The 17,461-nt window shown below is 50.0% G+C and overlaps 1 protein-coding gene across 1 annotated transcript in view; it reads left to right on the forward strand.

Annotated features, from left to right (window-relative positions):
• The window catches only part of Ttc7a (tetratricopeptide repeat domain 7A), a 107,533-nt gene that overhangs the window by 29,870 nt on the left and 60,202 nt on the right, over positions 1-17,461 (forward strand). Inside the window, exons 6-11 of the mRNA XM_028765082.1 lie at positions 2,005-2,083; positions 3,032-3,189; positions 3,703-3,766; positions 11,124-11,261; positions 11,834-11,917; positions 16,215-16,319. Coding sequence (XP_028620915.1) covers positions 2,005-2,083; positions 3,032-3,189; positions 3,703-3,766; positions 11,124-11,261; positions 11,834-11,917; positions 16,215-16,319 — 628 coding nt within the window. The remainder of the gene's footprint in view (positions 1-2,004; positions 2,084-3,031; positions 3,190-3,702; positions 3,767-11,123; positions 11,262-11,833; positions 11,918-16,214; positions 16,320-17,461) is intronic.

A 17,461-nucleotide genomic window follows, 5' to 3' on the forward strand; every position in this document is an offset into this window, starting at 1 on the left:
GGAGGGAGGGAGGAAGAGAGGGTGTATGTAGCCCTGGCTGTCCTGAAACTCACTCTGCAGACCAGGCTGGCCTTGAACTCAAGGATCTACTTGTCTCTGCCTCCAGAGTGTGGGGATTAGAGGTGTGAGCCACTACCACCAGATCACAATAGTAATTTCTTAAGAGCATTGAGCACATCTTGAGTTCTGCTTGTACTGGGGTGATGGAGACTTGTGAGAAATTTTGAAGGCTGAAAACTGTCAAGGGCTCTGGAAAACATGCTGCATTGCTGGCTGCAGGGGTGGGGGGTTGCTATCCTACTGTGTCCCACCTTCCTCCTAGAGTCCTCTATTAGCTGAACTGCTAATACCCCGCCACCCCACCTCTGGGCCAGTTGGACTTGACTTTAGTTGGAATAACCGGATTCTTGGCTTCTCCCCATATATCCTGTTTCTGGGCCAGAGTTTGTTTGAGGCTCTGTTTGGATACTGTTAAAAGTAGGCAGCTTGGCTCACAAAGGTCAGCAGGAGAGACCAGAACAAAGAGATCTTTCAAGCTGGTTTCTCAGAGGGCAGCCAAAAAAGGACGGGAAAACCCCCGGCACAGGCGGCTGCAGGTTTGGCTAGGCTTGCTCAGGCTGAGGCCATCTGGGCCCTTTGAGAACCCCCGCTTAGACATTTCTTACAGGGGCAAGCTGAGGCAGGGGACATTCTCAACACGGGAGAGCCAGGCAACCCAGGCCAGGATCCCAAATCTCTTGTGTGGCCCTGGCCACTGGAACCTCTTGTATGAATTGTTTCTTTAAAAGCAGTCAATATAAATTTGGATTTACTCAAAACTTGTCTGAGGGTGATGATTTACTGTGCAAAAGAATTCCCAGGAGCCTATTCAGATGCCAAAATCTCTTGCAGATCTGAAAATTATTTAAAAAGCAAGCAAAAACCTCTGGGATACAGGATTGTGTTTGAATGCAGCACTCAGTCCTTCTATGTGTCCTGGGAGTGGTCAGTGTCTGGACTTCAGCGTCCCTTCCCCAACATCTGGGAGCAGCCTGTCTGCTGGTCTTAGGATGTGAAGCCTCTTTGGCAGTGACAGAGAGGACAGTCCCTCCTGTGGCTGGGGAATAAGAGCCATTAGGCACTCTTGGCTCCGGCCTTCTGGTAGCAGCCTGACCCAGGCTGCCGAGGAAGAGGCTGCCAGGTCTCCCGCAGAGTGGAAAATCACCCACAGGCCAGAAGTAGCATACCTCCTCGGAGCCACAGAGCTCTAGGCAGCCCTAGGGACCAGCCTGCCTCAGCCTGTGGATGCAACATCCACCTTCCTCCCTAACCCGCTCCCCACCTCACACCCTTTTTTTCTTTCTCTTATAATCCACTACATCTAGTTTGTATTGAGTATATACTGAGTGTGGGACCATCTACTGGCATCCACTGGTCAAACCTGTAGCCACACCCTTACAGAAAACCGACTCTCCCTTCTCCAGAAACCATTACCTGTCAATAACTCCTCAGTTAGGGGTGGAGGCTTCTCCCCCATCCATGCTAGAGTGTGGGCAGGCTTCATCTTGTCCATGTGACCACAGCTGCTATAAGATCATGAATACAGAAGTCCTGTCATCTCTAGAGAATACTGCTTTGGTCTGGTCCTCCCTGGCCTCTGGCTCTTACGAATCTTTCTGTCTCCTCTTTGGTAATGGCTCCTGAATTTTGTTGAGGGGTAGGGGCATAGAACTTGCATTTCTTCTTTTTTTAAGATTTCTTTAGATTTTTTTTTTTTTTTGCCTGCATGTATGTATAATACATATTTACCAGAAGAGGGAGTCAGATAGCATGGAACTGGAGTTATGGATGATTGTGAACCAACTGTGGGTGCTGAGAACTGAACCTGAGTCCTCTGTGAGAACAATAAGTGTTCTTAACCACTGAACCATCTTCCCAGCTCCTGAATTTTCATGTCTAGCAAGTTCTTGTTAGACTCATGGAGCTCGGCTAGCAGTGGTCCCACTTTTTGCTGTCCTCCCCCAGGAACATCGTGAAAGGCATGAGGGAGCTCCGGCAGATTCTGAGGACCGTGGAGACTAAAGCAACGCAGAATTTCAAAGTGGTAATGTGGCTGTTGGCTGCGGCTGGTTTATGCAGAGGTTAATTTGGGTGGGAGACAACAGAAGCCCTACCAGGAGGCCCCTTGACCGAAATGTGTCACATGCATACCTGTGCCCACCATCTTCTGCTCTTAGTAGACATTGTTAATTGATCCCAGAATACTTTCTCACCAAGCCTGGGAGGCATTCTCTTCATCTCATCTTCATCAGGGCACTGAATTGAATGATTTCTAGCATTAGATGAGAATTGAAATCTACCATCATCCCTTGTATGAGCAAAACTATCCTTATGAGCTGTGGTATTGCTAATTTTTTATGGGGTTTTTTTTCATCTTTTAAATTTTATTTAATGTATATGAGGACTCTATCTGCATGTATACCTGCTTGCCAGAAGAGGGCATCAGAACTCATTATGAGCCACCTCATGGTTGGTGGGAATCAGGACCTCTGTCTGGAAGAGCAAACAGTGCTCTTAACCTCTGAGCCATCTCTCCAGCACTTCTTTATAGTCCTAATAAATACCATCAGCTCTTCCTTTTGTGTCCAACTCAGGTCTGTGTTCTTAGACTTTTGTTCCTCCAAAATCAGAGCCATGGCTGTTTTTATTATTCTCATAAGAAGTTTGGGTCAACTGTCAGTCTCTAGACAGAATCTAGTAGGGAAGCTCCTGTACCTGTGGCCTCCCACCTTCTCCTACCTGTAGAAGGGACTGCAGAGTCCTCAGTTGATAGAACCAGAAGGAGGAGAGGAGAGAAGAGGAAATTAATGGAATGGAGCAAGGCCATCCTGGGAGAGGTGGAGGCTTCTGTGCTACAGGGAAGCAGTGCGGAATTTAGGGTTCAAGTTGTGGGGCCTCCAGAGGTCCAGCACAGCACACAGTGGGCAACAGAGGGCCATGCAGGCAAACTGAAGAAGTCTGAGCCCAGCCTGAATCTCTCCCTCTCTGCCAGGTGGCAGCCAAGCACCTGGCAGGGGTCCTGCTGCACTCCCTGAGTGAGGACTGTTACTGGAGCCCCCTCTCCCACCCTTTGCCTGAGTTCATGAGAAAGGAGGAAAATTCTTTCGTCACTCAGACCCTTCGGAAACCTCACCTCTACGAAGGAGAAAAGTAAGTACCACCTGCCCTGTAGCACGCTGGTCTCACAATGTTTACAGCTCTGTTCCCTGCTGGTGGCCCGTCACTGTGCCTGTTTTCCCAGCTTCTAGCCTGCATAGGACCAGGCAGACATGTTAGAGACTACAGAAAGATGGTCTCTGGTGGGGGTGGGGGAGAATTCTTCATGGCTCCCTGAAGCCACACATTTGGAGGTTACCTGTCTTCCTGAGTGCCAGTTGAAGATGGAGTCTAGTCATCGGCAGGGTCTCTTGTTTTCTCCTCATGCCTCCAGCAAGGGATGGATGGATGGATGAGCCATTTCTCCTGCAAGATAGCAGCAGCCTTTCAGGTTCAGAACTCTGGGGCTTATTAGGAGCTGCACTTGGTATTCGGTGTCTGTGAATTATGCAGGAAAGGGTCACTTTACCAGGCTGATGTTGACTCGGGGCAGGAGGACTGCTTGGGGGCCAGAGGTGCTGTTGGGGTGGGCTGGGCTGCAGCCAGGGATGCTGTTGTGTTTTCCAGCCTCTACTGCCCAAAAGACAACATAGAGGAGGCCCTCTTGCTGCTGCTCATCAGTGAGTCCATGGTAAGCCCCAGGCACCACTGACCCCAGTGGGTTGAGGTTATGGAGCGTGCTGGGATAGGCAGAGGCTATGCATGGCCTAGTCAAGCTCTGCCTCCCAGGGATGCCCAGAAGGTATGAGCTTCTTCTTGCTTCTTACACATACACACACACACACACACACACACACACACACACACACGCACGCACTAACTCTGCTGGGCTATGCTGAGAGACCTAGATCTCTCTCTAGGTGGGTAGGGACTGAGTGCATGTGAACCCCTCTTCTGGAATTACAAAATCTGATTATGACAAGTCAGCAGTCTGCACTGTCAGTATGGATGATGCCAGGGCTTGTTCAGGACGCATGGTTGGGTCACCTCTGGCTGCACAGGTCTTCTGATAAGTACATATGTGGAGGGATACCGGACTGCAAGGCAGGGAGATTGCCCTTCCTTAGCCAGGCCAGGCCATTCTAGATCTGAACACTGCTGAGTACCAGCTGACCAAGCATGATAGGCATCCTGGGTCTGTGCTTGTTGTTGCTTCAAGGGGAGGGACACCTAGTGGCTTAGCCAGATTTGGAGACAAGTACCAAGTATTGGATTTATTTTGGGGGGAACTGGAAATGATTTCTTTCTCTGATTACAAAGTAAATCTCACTTTTAAATTTTAGATTGTTTTTTGTTTTTTTTTTTTTTCCTGAGAGGTTTTCTCTGTGTAGCCCTTGCTGTACTAGAACTCTGGCCTTGAACTCTTAGAGATACTGCCTCTGCCTCGCTAGTGCTGGGATTAAAGGTGTGTGCCACCACTGCCCAGCTTAAATTTTAGAATCTTGAAGTAGAACTATCGGAGTTTACTCCACCCAGCCACGGCACCACCTGTACCCTTCTATGAGTCTACACTGAGATTACCTGTATCTAGAGAGGTGGGCACATGTCACCCTTGTGTGCCAAGGGATGAAGTGTAACCGAGTGCTTTGGGTAATAAAGGGAAATGCAAGACCCTTTCTATGCTAGGGACAAAGGTGGCTACTTCACTAGGTAGACATGATGTTGAATCATATGAAATTACCTATTTTCAATTATTTTTGGCTTACAAAAACAATTTTCAGGATTGAGATGCCCTTCTGTTGGTAAAGTACTTGTTAACATGCACAAATGACTTTAAACCTGATTTATGCCAGTAATTTGGCACTCAGATAGTGGGTTCACGAAAGGCAGGAGGATCAGAAAATCAAGGTCATTCTCAGGTAAAGGGAAGTTTGGGACAGACCTGAACTATCTGAGAACCTGTCTCCAAAAACAGAAGGAAGGAGAAAGTTATGTCAGTAGTTTCATGTAGCTCAGATTAATACTATTATGTCCCCATTTTACAGATGAGGGAATAAGAGAAGGGACGAAGAATGGTTGTATATCTTGGTCAGAGCCCAGGACCAGAGCTCAGGTGACTCTCCTGCAAAGTTATTGACACCACTGAGCCAGATACCCTAAGCTGCCCAAAGTCTGAAAGCAGAGACTTACTAGAATGTGGCCCATACATGGCACTGGTGAGTTTCCCTGAATATAAACCTTTCTCCAAGCAGCCTGACCTTTCCAGGAGTTGCAAGACTACACTCTGGTAGCCAAGTACAGCCCTGATAGAGAAGCTGTATGGTTTGGTTTGCACAGTTGCTAGAAGGAGGTACCTCCTTGTGTTGGCTGTTTTTTTTGCTTTGGCCCATACCAGCCCAGCAGACATTTGGAAATGAGGGACAGTAGGAGGAGAGTCAGCAGTAGACAACCTTACAGTCCCATCTATAGAAGGCTTTCTCCCTTCACTACACACAGTCCTCACAGGCTCAGAGCAGTTAACCAGAGATCCACCCGGATCCACTACACACAGTCCTCAGAGGCTCAGAGCAGTTAACCAGAGATCCACCTGGCTTTCCTTAAACCCTCCTTCCTTCCACTTAGGTTCTTTTCATTTTGTTCTGTTTTGAGGCAAGGTCTTGCTATGTAGCTTTAGCTGGCTTGGTACTTACTAAGTAGACCAGGTGGGCCTTGAACTCACAGAGACCCACCTGCCTATGCCTTCTGCATGCTGGAGTTGAAAGCATGTACCATCATGCCTAGCACATTCTTTTTATTAATTTATTATATCTGAGGTTTGTGTATGTGAGCATGTACACATCATAGTGTGATTTCAGAGCTCAGAGGATAAGTTGTGGAAGCCAGGTCTCTCGGTACGTGGGTCCTGAGGATCCAACTCCATCATCCCCCTTTACCCACTGAGCCATCTTGCCGACTCCTGCAGCTGCATTGCTGATTGGCCAGAGAGTGAACTGTGGGTTGTGTCATGCCTTGTTCCTAAGGCTCTGTGAACTTTCAGTGTGGCCTCTGTGTGCCTGAGGGATTTTCGTCACCTTTTTGCTGCTGGCTAGTCTTGGTTGTAGAGGACAGGCTTGTGGAAAACCCTCTAGAGCAGCAGCTGGCAGCCTCGGCTGGGAGTGCAGCATCTCTGACTGACTGTGGTAAAAGCCACTCCTGCAGTGCAGATACAGCTACTGTCACCGTTGCTCCTCACATCCAAGATGACCAGAGCCCCACCTGGCAGAGGATGTTTGTGGGGTTTTCTTTTAAGTGTTGTAGCCCCATTTTTATGGTTGTCTAGGATCTAGGTGCATGTCTGGTGCCGGCAGCTAACCTGTGTGATAAGATGAGGGAATGTGTCTTCAAAGAGATAAATAGAAATCACAGTGTTTTCCCAGTAACATAAGGGATTTGACTTATGACTGCTTGGAGATTTGTGCGTTGGACCCTGTTCTGTGTCTTTATGGCTCTTAGAGCATTTCAGATTCCACTCACTCAGATGTACACATCTACCAGTTACCCGCCAGCCACTGTCTACGCACGCATGCATCTATTTGCCCACCCACCTGTCTGTCCACTCACCCATGGTTTATTCACATGCTCAGCATTAACCATCTCTTAATCTTTTTGAGCAACTCTATTGTGCTGGACCATGCTCAGCACCATGTATAAAATAAAGAACACTTTCAAATCCTTATCCCCAGTGTGTTCCCACCTCGTGCAGTGAGGGTTAAAGTTAGTTGAATCTTTGCTACTATTTTTGTTGAGCTGGGGAAGAATTCATTTCTGGTGTGGCCTCTCAGATCTGGAAGGTACAGAGGCCTGATATGGAACAAGTGTGGGAGGTTGGGGGAGGCTCCAGGGACAGGCACCTGAGCCTTATCAAACCAGCTCTGTGTTGTGCTGGTGCCAGGTGCCTGGCTGTGAGGATCCTGTATTTGTTGTCCAGAACTAAGCAAGATTCTTCCCTCCCTGAACCTGTTTCTCATCTGTGAGATGGAGTTAATAAAACCTCCATGGAAGGAGTTTGGGTAGATTAAGAAAGCAAGCACAGAGCTATCTCTTTGGGTTGTTCAGTGTGTGTTTTCATCCTGGGGTGGGAGAAACCTTGATTCTGACTTAGTTACATGTAAGCTCTAATCTAGGTGAAGACTGAATGTATTAGTGTGTTGTTTTAAAGAAAGGGGCTTCCTGAGCAAGGTTCCACTTGGTACTCAGCAGATGACACACACTGTGTCCCAGCTTTTGGCACCTGGTTTGCTCAAAGGCAGGTAAGGCCTTGCTCTGTAGAAGGCTGCCAGCTCAGAGCCCATGGTTTAGTACCTGTGACAGGAAGACTGTGACATCTGCCACAGGAACTGTCACTGGGTGGATGAAACCTGTCACAGAGCACGCTAGCTCTTGGCTCTGTGGACTGCAACCCAAGAGCTGGTGGTAATTATGTCTGCCAGTGGGGGACACCAGCAGGAGCCGAACATAACCACATGACATGTCCTCTAGGAAGGGGGAGAATCCTTGGGTACAAATGCTTCCCAGACGCTTCTTTCCCGGTGACTGTTGGGATGCCAGTAGCAGGTCCTGGGGCTCACTTGATGGAAAGGCTGTCTCAGTGAAGCCTCTGAGTAGGGCTTTGGCATCTTACTTCAGGAACCCATTCCTGGCAGGGAGACAGCACCTAAGACTTTACTGGGGATACCCTGTCTGCATTTTGCTTTGGTTTCTTCTTCAGCAAAGCCAGTCCAAGGCCTCCAATACTGTCAGTCAAGACTGCTGGGAACTTTCCGAGAGGAACCTGGAATCAGGGAAGAGGCTGGGGTGAAATCAGAATGTCAGCGTGTCAGCTAGCTCTCTGCCCTTGGTGTGTGTTGGTCAGTTTACTCGGCCTCCCTTAGCCTTCCTTGGTCATCTATAAAATGGGATGAGAATAGACAAGAGGGCTGTGGGAGTGATCAGGTGCCACTTAGGGAGTCTTCCACTTCCCCCACTTAGATGGAAACCCTGTCTGGGTCCAGGATTAAGAGGAGGACAGAGCTGAGCAAAGGTGAAGGTCAGGGCCAGCTGAGCTGCATCCAGTAGAGATTGGGAACTGCAAGGACAATCAACTTGGAAAGGAAAGCATCGGGGCCTAGACTGGCACTTAATGTTCATCTTCAGGCTCTCAGCCCACCTCTGGGAAGGTTTTCTTTGTCCCACTGCTGTTGGGGTTCATGAGCCTGATAAATTGATGGGGATGAGCACCCCCTTTCTGAGAGGCTAATTTGAGGCCTACACCTAGAGGGACCTCAGCAAGCATTGTGCCTGCCTGAGGAAGTGAGCTTCCCTGTGTTTGTCTCAGGGCATTTGTCTGACAAGCAGTGGTGGGCCCTGCTGGTGTAGAGCTGGCACATAACAGGGATGTGGCCAGGCTTCTGGCCATCTGAAAGCTCTCGTCTGCAAGAGGTTATCCTGGCAAAACCACCAGAGAGAAAGGGGTGAGGAATAGGGACACCGCTGGGGTCCTGCCTAAGGACCAAATGCTCGCCCTAATAAGGGCAGAGCATCCCACAGCAGGAGCCAAAGGCTGGGTGTGGGAGACACAGCAGTGCATAGTAGACAGGGTAGGCAGGGAAAACCCAGGGAGAATTGTCACCGTTATCCCAAGAACAGCACAGTGGATGATGGGAGAGAAGACAGTGCAGTAGCTATGTATTTACACTAACAAGCGTGTTCACATTGCTCACTGCCTTCAGTCTGAAAATCTTCACTGTGTCTGAAGTCTTCTCAGTGAAACCAGGACTCAGGAAAGGGAAAGAGTGGGCTACCTCTGGACATGCTACTTGTGAAGCCTGTGAGCCTATGTGGCCTAGAGTCAGTGAGCCCAAGGAAAAGGGATGGGGAAAGCTGGGGCGCTCCTGGGGAAGGATTGTGAGCCTAGTTGTGGTGCCCCCTGCCTCTGAGGCTTGTTCTGGCTCAAGTCACACATGAATTCAAGCTCCTTTGTGGCCCACAGGCCCAGACTTCCCTTTTTTCTCATCCAGTTTCCCCACCCAACCCTGTTACCATGGTTACATACACAGGCACTGCCCAGCAACCAGCACTAGCCTAGCATGTTGTAGGTTTTTTAATCCTGCTCCCAAAGCCATGGTAGCATCTGGACAGATGTCTGCTTACAGCTGTCCTGTGGTAACCATGACCCCTCCTGCACAAAAGCTCCAAGGACCCCTAAGAGCATGCTGGCACGGTTGTCAGCCTGTTGAGGGGTCAGGTCCTGTTTCATCTGACCCAATCACACTCAGTTCTGGAAATCTACCCCCTAACGCACACACCTGACAACCCAGAGGCCTGTCCTCTTAGAGCAGGTTCTAGTGTAGACAAAGGAGTTTCTATGTCAGCCCACAGTAGTCTTCCTGGGGCATTGCTTGCTCCACAAAGGTGGATTTATGAAGTTTTGTGTTTAACAGCTCAGCCTAGAAATGACATGCCCTGTCAAACAGTGATGAGCTGGCTGGGGCTGCCAGGGTCCTGGTATGTGAGGCCCAGGGATGCAGAGAGGTGGGCGGGCTGTAGGAAAGCACTCGTCTGAGCTGGCAGTTGCCAGTGGACTGACACAGAGAAATGCACAGTGACAAACTCAGTTGAGCCTCAAAGACAGGAAAGAGTAGTGAGTACTTTGTGGCTGGAGAGAAGTCGTGTAGGGAGGAGCAGAGAGAGAAAGGCATTTAAATGTCATTCTGAGGACAGTGGTGACAGCGTACTCTGAACTATGCTCCAAACATGGCTTCAGTGCACAGTGGATTCCCCAGTCCTTGAACGTGCCCAGTGTGTCCCTCCACCTCAGAGATGCCACCATTACAGAACACTTGGCCTATCCCTTCCATCCTGATTTCTTCCTACTAGACTCCAGCACCCATGTGCAGATGCATCCCTCCTGGATCTCTGTTCTTCTTCCCCTCCTGCCCTCCCAATGACTGCCTGGAGGAGCCCATCACCTGAAGTCCCCACTGGGTGCCTGGAGCTAAGAGCTGCTGGAGGTGGAGGAGTGGGGAGGAACCTTGCCAGGGATGGAGCACAGGTTGTGTTCCCACATTGCTGTGTGGGTGGGTTTCACCGGGAGGGAGAGGATTTCTTGGCACTTTCCCTTCCTTAACTGTTTGCAGTTCCTGGCTAGGTTTAACAGACTGGCTCTAGCAGTGATCTCTCTGAGGATTTCCTACCATTCCTGGTACTTTCTCCCAGGCATCCTCTCCCTGGACATCTGTGTTTCTTGAGGAGGAGGAATACAGATAACCTAGGAGCTTCATCCCCTTGCTTACTGGAGGGAAGGTGGCTCTGTGTGGGAGCAAACAGTGAGAGTAAGGATGGGGCCTTGGATCTTCTGGGATGCTCAGGTTTCAGGGCCAAGCTCCTTCGTTCTGTCTGTCAGGCCAGTCCTTGGCTGACACAACAGCCTCTGGGAACCAAAGTAGATGCAGACAGGGAAGGCAAAGCACCTGAAGAAGAGGATACTGGGAGGTATCAGCTAGAGTGTGGGGTCAGATCTCAGCTTTGCCAAGCACAGCCATGGGAATGTATGAGAGTCACTTCAGACCCCAGATGTCCCTGCCCTGATGCTGCTGAGGGCCCCACAACTGTCATGACTGGTTAGCTACTCTTAGAGTGAACATGAATGAGGGAGGACCTGATGATGATATCACGTGTGAAACAAAATGGCATGCTGAACACCAACCGCTGACAGGTGCATTCCCATGAAAGGCACATGGCTGCAGCACTGCCTTTGCAGCTTCTGTAGGTTTGAAATCTTGTAGAGTTCTGAAATGAACACTAGGACCTTGAGCCTTAGGTTGACCTCTCCCCTGCCTGGACCAAGGGTTTTCTGTCTTTGGAGAGAGCTTTGCAGAGACAGGGGAGGCTGTTTCCAAGGGTGTGTTCAGTTTCCGGGCCTGTGGCAGCAGGAAAATGTGACAGCGTATGAGGTTAGCAGAATGGGCCCCTGTGAGGGCCATCTGATTTTTTACCCTCACCATCTTTTCCAAACTACATTTCACCCACAGGCAACTCGGGACGTGGTACTGAGTCGGGCACCAGAGCAGGCGGAGGACCGGAAAGTAAGCCTGCAGAATGCTTCAGCCATTTACGACCTCCTGAGCATCACACTGGGCCGGCGAGGCCAGTATGTCATGCTTTCTGAGGTAAGGTCAGTCAACTCAAGCTACCTCACTTCCTGAGAGTTTAGTAATTCACAGAGGGAATCACACGAGGTGACCATTGGTCCTTCCCCACTTGCACTTTCCTCTCAGGCTGGCCTGCCTCTCACTAGCCCTGTGACCTCCAAGTCAGTCACCCTAGCCTCGTTCACAGATTCATCATCTGTGCAGTAGGGGTAATTAGAGACCTTACCTTAGGGTGATTAGGAAGAAGGAATGAGTTGATACATGTAAAAGGCAGAGAGCCCTACCATGCCCCATGACAATAAACACTAGTTATTTTTCATAAGCCTTATTTCATTTGCTCATCAAAATGGCCATCTGAAACCATTCATGTATTACGGAGGTGGGGACAGAGGTCTACAGAGGGCAAGACAACCATTCTGCAGCATCACAGTGTATGTGTGGCCGAGACTGGATTGTCCCTGTGTTCCCAGGCTGCCTCTGAAGGCTCTCTGAAGGCAGTGACTCGGGCCATAGTTACCCTGTGAGGGACTGGGATGACCTGGGCAAGCGGGCAGCTGGTGTGGCAGTGCTGACCACCTCTTCCTCCCCAGTGCTTAGAGCGAGCCATGAAGTGTGCATTTGGAGAATTTCACCTTTGGTACCAAGTGGCCCTCTCCATGGTGGCTTGTGGGAAGGTAAGGCACAGGGCTGTGGGGGTGAGGATTAAACGCCACTCTGGTCCCTTCTGGAGGAGGAGAGCAATGGTTTCTCAGAGTTTGGTGCTGGAAAAGTTAGTGTTGATTGGGAACTGTGACCCAGTATTGGGATGACTTTCTGAGGTGGATGTGGAAGGGAAGGCTCTGTGTTCACGTGCTTGTGGTGGTGAGTGTGCCCATGGATAGGTATGAGTATGGATGTTTCTTCCTGTGGTCCACCAGAGTGTTGCAACACTTCTGCTGTTGGCTCTAGGAGAGGGGAACACTTCCTCCCCAAATAGTTGTGAGTTGGGAACATGCCTAGGAGAGATAGCTGCTGATGAATGTAGCAAGAGGTATCTGGGTGGAGACAACAGAAGAGGCCAGCTCTGCCCAGAGCCTGCGGCACTGGGGTAGGCATTCCCCCTTCATCTGCTCAGCTCCTGCTCCAGCATCCCTGATTTTTGCTCAGATCAGAACTACACTTATGTAACCCTCTATTTTAAGCAGCGACATGAAAGGAAAACCTTTCCGGAGCTGGGGGCTGAGGGAGATGTGTCTGAGGATGCTATGAATGCAGGAAACAAGGTGGTCTGAGCTTGCAGACTGTTCCAAGAGCTGTAAATACCCAAGGCCCTTTTGTGGGGCTGAGGGAATCCCTCGCCCCCTGCCCATCTGTGCCACATTCCATTTCTAGCCCCACAGCCTCTCCAAGGAGGCCCTCCCAATGTGCCAGTACCGCCTCTGCAGATGGAGGGGTGCCAGCCAGCCCTGGGTCTCTGCAATAAGATAGGCCAGGGCCTGGCAGGGAAGGGGTGGAGGACTAGGCGCTGCAGGCTTGTCCGACTGTCTGCATATCCGAAGTCAGCGGGGAGGCTCCTTGGGCATCCTCTGCAGGGCCTCACTCTTCCCTGCCCTTCTCCATCACAGGACCCACCTCCCAGAGCATCTCAAAGTCACAGCATGACCAACTGGCTCAGCCCAGCAGGGTGTTGTCAGAACCCAAGGAGAATTCCATATACAGACAGGTCTGGCCCTGCAGGATTAAAGGAGACACTCCCAAGGAGCAAGCAGCATGAGATAAAAGGAGAGGTTGTGGTGGTAGTGTGGGGGCAAGTTCCAGGCAGAGGGGAGAGTGAACCAAGGAGGAGGGGCCAAACGATGAACAGGGGGAGGTATGTAGGACTTGAAGGCACCAGCCTACCTAGGGAGTAAGTAACAGTCCACAGTCGGCTGGGTAGCTGTGACTAGACCTTATATAGATCCTGCGCACACAACAGCATCTTCCTGCCGCCCCCAAACAGGGAAAACCTTTAGCCTTAGAATAGTAGAGATGAGAATCAGCCTAGAGCCATGCCTGAGATATACAGTCTAGAGCCATGCACTGCTCGTAGTGGATTTTTGGGTTGTGGATTTTTTTAAAGCTACCCTCTTCAAAAACAAACAAAACAAAACAAAAGAACAAAAAACTATTCATGGAAGTTAGCTTCAATTAGTTCATGGAGGCCCCAGCCTCAGGAAAAGGAACCATAAATATGGGGTCTTTCACTTCCTTATAGGGAAGCTGGACCCAAAGTGGTCCAGACTCCGCCTCTGGGAAGCCATTCCCTACTCTGGCTCCTCCATGATCCAGCAAGGTGGGCCTAGGGAGTTGGAGTGGTTAGTAATTCCTCATATCTGAGACTACACAGGCTGCAGACATTGGTCTCCATCCACCCATGCACCCAGTGCACTGGGAGATTGTTCTAGAAGGTGTTCTACAACCCCCCTGGAAATCTTACGTGCCAAAACCATTTACCTGACTATCCTAGAAGACCTCAGAGGAGTGAGTGGCCAGAGCTTGCCTTTACTGAGCCTAAGGTAGGATCCAGGTTCTATACCTTCCAGAAGGTGCGGCTGGGCAGATATAAATATGCCTGGTGTTTCATCCCACAGGAATAACAGATGAGTTCTGTGGCATGATTTAGGTCATTCTCTCTCTCAGTCTCCATGCAGCAGTTGCATTGGCTGTGGTTGCTAGGTAACCAGCATGACAGGGGGAAAAAAGAAGCCTGCTGCTCCTACTTCTGGGTCCTCAGATGGCTCTTTAAATAGCAGTGCTTTTCAGTCTGTGTGGGGGTGGGGTGAGAAGGGATGGGGTGGGGTGGGAAGCAGTGGGTAGACTGTAGAGGTCAGGACTAGAGAGTCCTGTGTTTCCAGGATGCAAAGGTAAGAAGCTGAGGAGAAGCCTGAGGCTTTCTGGGGTGTGTAGATGGAAGGACTGTGGTGAGGGACTTAGTGAGAGCATCTCCAAGGAGCTGGGCCTTCCTTGCCTCAGTCTACACTGAGAACTCCCGTTACGCCTGTTGTTTTCTGGTCCTGGCTTTGTGCTTGTTCTATCTTAGAAAGATGGGGGATTTTGGGCATTTGTCTTCTTCCCTGCTACCCCGCTTTCTGTGATCTCCTGGACGGCTCGTCTGTCTTCCTCATCTAACTCCATCACCCCAGCCCAGTACTGAGCTCAGGGTAGGCCCAGGATGAGCATACCTACAGTTGGTCTCAATGCCCTGCTTCCTTATAATAAAACAACTGAGACTGAAGGATTTATAGTGAAAAGAAGCTTATTTGCCTCAATAGTTTTGGAGCACAAGGACAGGGTATCAGCATTGACCACCACAAGGCAGATGTCATAACAAGAGTGGAAACAAATGGGAGAGATTGTACAGCAAGACAGGAAGCTAGATGGGGAAGTACTTGAAAGTCTTGTTCATTTTATACTAGTCCCTTGCAAGAACTATGAGAACAATATCCAGTTCTTTTAGAGCACACACAAAGACTGTTAAGCATCTCCCAGTGGAACCCATCTCTTCTTAGTTCTACGACTTGGGACTAACCACTCTGAGAATGAAGCCTCCAGCACATGCATTCTTGGAGAACACACTCAGAATGTATGCAAACCATAGCTCAGTCAGAGCCCCAGGAAATCTGTAACACCCGGTATAAGAAAGTTCTTCCATAGATGGTGGGGAACAGAGAGGTAACCCGGGGGCGGGGGAAACACATTCCAGTCATCCTACTGCAGGCAGATGAGCCTGCCAGAACCCTCCTTTCCTTAGTTGCAACCCCCAGAGTTCCCAGGGAAGAAGAGGACTAAGTTAAAGGAGCTCAGTCCACAGTAGAACCCAAGATGTGATAATTGCTGTAGTCATACACATGTACCTGAGGGTCACAGGTTAGAAGTTTACCTGGCAGGAGAGTCACTATTCTTTCCTTCAGAATATGTTGGATTCAGAAAGCATAAGGTTCCAGGTTCCAGACTATTGAACTGGACATGCGTGTGTACACACACACACACACACACACACACACACACACACACCAGCTTCTTCTGGCGAAGGTCATCACCACAGACACCATAGGGTAGTGTTTAAGAGTTTAGCCCAGGCTATGTTCAAACCCTTTCTTGTCTCTTATGGGCTATGTAGCTTTGAACCAGCTGCTTGACTGTGTGGCTCTCCTCTCAGTTGTAGTGCTGCCTATCTGGTGATGTTGTGAAAATCCAAACCTCTCATGGAGAAGTTAGCAAACTCTCGGAAAAGGGTCAGTCAATAGACAGTTTAAACTGACTCAGCCGTCTACTCCAGTGTGGTGTCATGCAGCAGCACAGAGTATGTACTAACAGTTGCCAGTGTCAACCAGACCTTATTACAAAAAACAAGCAGTGGGTTAAACTCAGCCTGTAGGCTCCTTTGGCCGCCCCTGACTTAGAAAAATGCCTGGCACTTGATAAAATATAAAGTATTATCCAGTGATTAGAATGGCTGACATACCTGTCTAGGCCTGGATACCCTTCCCTTCTGACCCTCCCCACTTCTCCTCAGCAAATCCTGGTTGAGCCCTAGAGCCTTGAGGGCCCTCAGCTTCCAGTCTGGGTCTCCCTCACCCTCCTCCACTGTCTCACCTTCCTTTGTACATCTGTCTAGTTCTGTTACTAACTCTCTTCTCCAAGGACAGGGTTAGAGTCCCTGTCTATTTTCAAATCTCTGTGTTTCTCATCTGAATCCTTTCTGTCTGTTATCATGTTAGGTGTTGTCACATCACCAGAGGGTGAGCTTCATGGTCTCCATTCTCCAATGGAGGGAAACAAGGCTCAGAGGACTCACCTGCAGTGAACATCATGGGGACTCCTCCCATTGGGCTCTCTTCCTGGGGTACAGAGCAAGGACTGTTGGGAGAACTACCGCCAAGGGCATAGGGCACCCTAGATAATGGAGACCTAGGGTAGCCAGTGATTGTGTTCCCTACTCTTGTTCTGCAGTCAGCCTATGCCGTGTCGCTGCTACGTGAGTGTATGAAGTTGCAGCCCTCGGACCCCACAGTGCCCCTGATGGCTGCCAAGGTCTGCATTGGGTCCCTGCATTGGGTGAGTGCCATGTGAGGGTATGGCAGGCAGAGCCCAGGTTCGATGACCTCCTGGGGAGGACTCTAGCAAGTGGGAATGATGTGGGGGTGCTTTCAGTAGAAGAAAGGGTACCACCCTTGTGTATGGACAGGAGGGCCCACTAACCTTAATCTGGACAGCATAGCACCAGTTGGGATGGTATCTGACTGTAGTTCAACTTTGAAATGTGTTCTTCAGAGAGTCACACAGATGGGAAGAAGTCAGGGTGGAGTAGCAGGTAAAACCAGCCTACAGCCTAGAGGTAGACCAGAAAAGAGGCTGCAGATGACTTCATAGTTATATAGAAGGGGAGGGGTTGCAGTCAACCCTAGCCTGAGAAAAAACAAAGATGGCCTCCTTGCAGCTCCTTCTTTGCCCTTACTGAACCCCTAGACTTTCCTGGGTCCTGCTGTCTGCTCCCCACTTCTGCTGAGGCAGCTGTTAGGAGGAGACTATAGCTCAAAGGATATTTCTGCTCAACTGATGGCCTTTACTGGGGGCTCATGAAAGTGTTCCTCAAAGGTCAGTAGCTTGAAGCAGTAAGAACAGAGGGGATCCTGAACCCCAGGCCTTTGATGGGCTCAGACCCAGGACACTGGGTCCTAGGGAGTGCTGCTCTAACTGGTGACTGTCTCCAGAGAATCTTCACTTGGGTCCCAGTCAGCTTCCTGGTATGAGGGTGAGTCCCTTTTCTACACTCTGAGTGACACAGAGCGAGTTCATCATCCCTCACACCTGTCATCTTGTGATACACATGACCTCTCCAGCAGGCTAAGGAGGCCCCATTCCTTCCTCTGCATTCTGGATCCAAGCCAAGCACCCACTTTGTTATAGGTGGCATGCAGGGCTGCAAGCTGCAGAGTCCTGGGCAAAGGGTGCTGGGAGCTGAAGATGCAGAGGGCTGAGTTACCCAACCCCCAGCTCAGACTTTTTATTCCAGAGCATCTGAGAGGGGACCTCGGGCTCATTCCTTAGATGAGCCTAAAATACCCATGTCTCTTGGAGCAGGGCTGGGGAGGGCACATGTGCTCCCCTGAGCTGCGAGCGCCAAAGAGCTGTGAGTCCACCAATGGCGCCCTTGCCAGGAAGCCCTAAATTTAGGTCTTCCCACCGTGGAGGAGCTG

This window comes from Grammomys surdaster, unplaced genomic scaffold (genome assembly GCF_004785775.1).
Source record: "Grammomys surdaster isolate TR1022 unplaced genomic scaffold, NIH_TR_1.0 149, whole genome shotgun sequence".
Classification (NCBI taxonomy): domain Eukaryota; kingdom Metazoa; phylum Chordata; class Mammalia; order Rodentia; family Muridae; genus Grammomys; species Grammomys surdaster.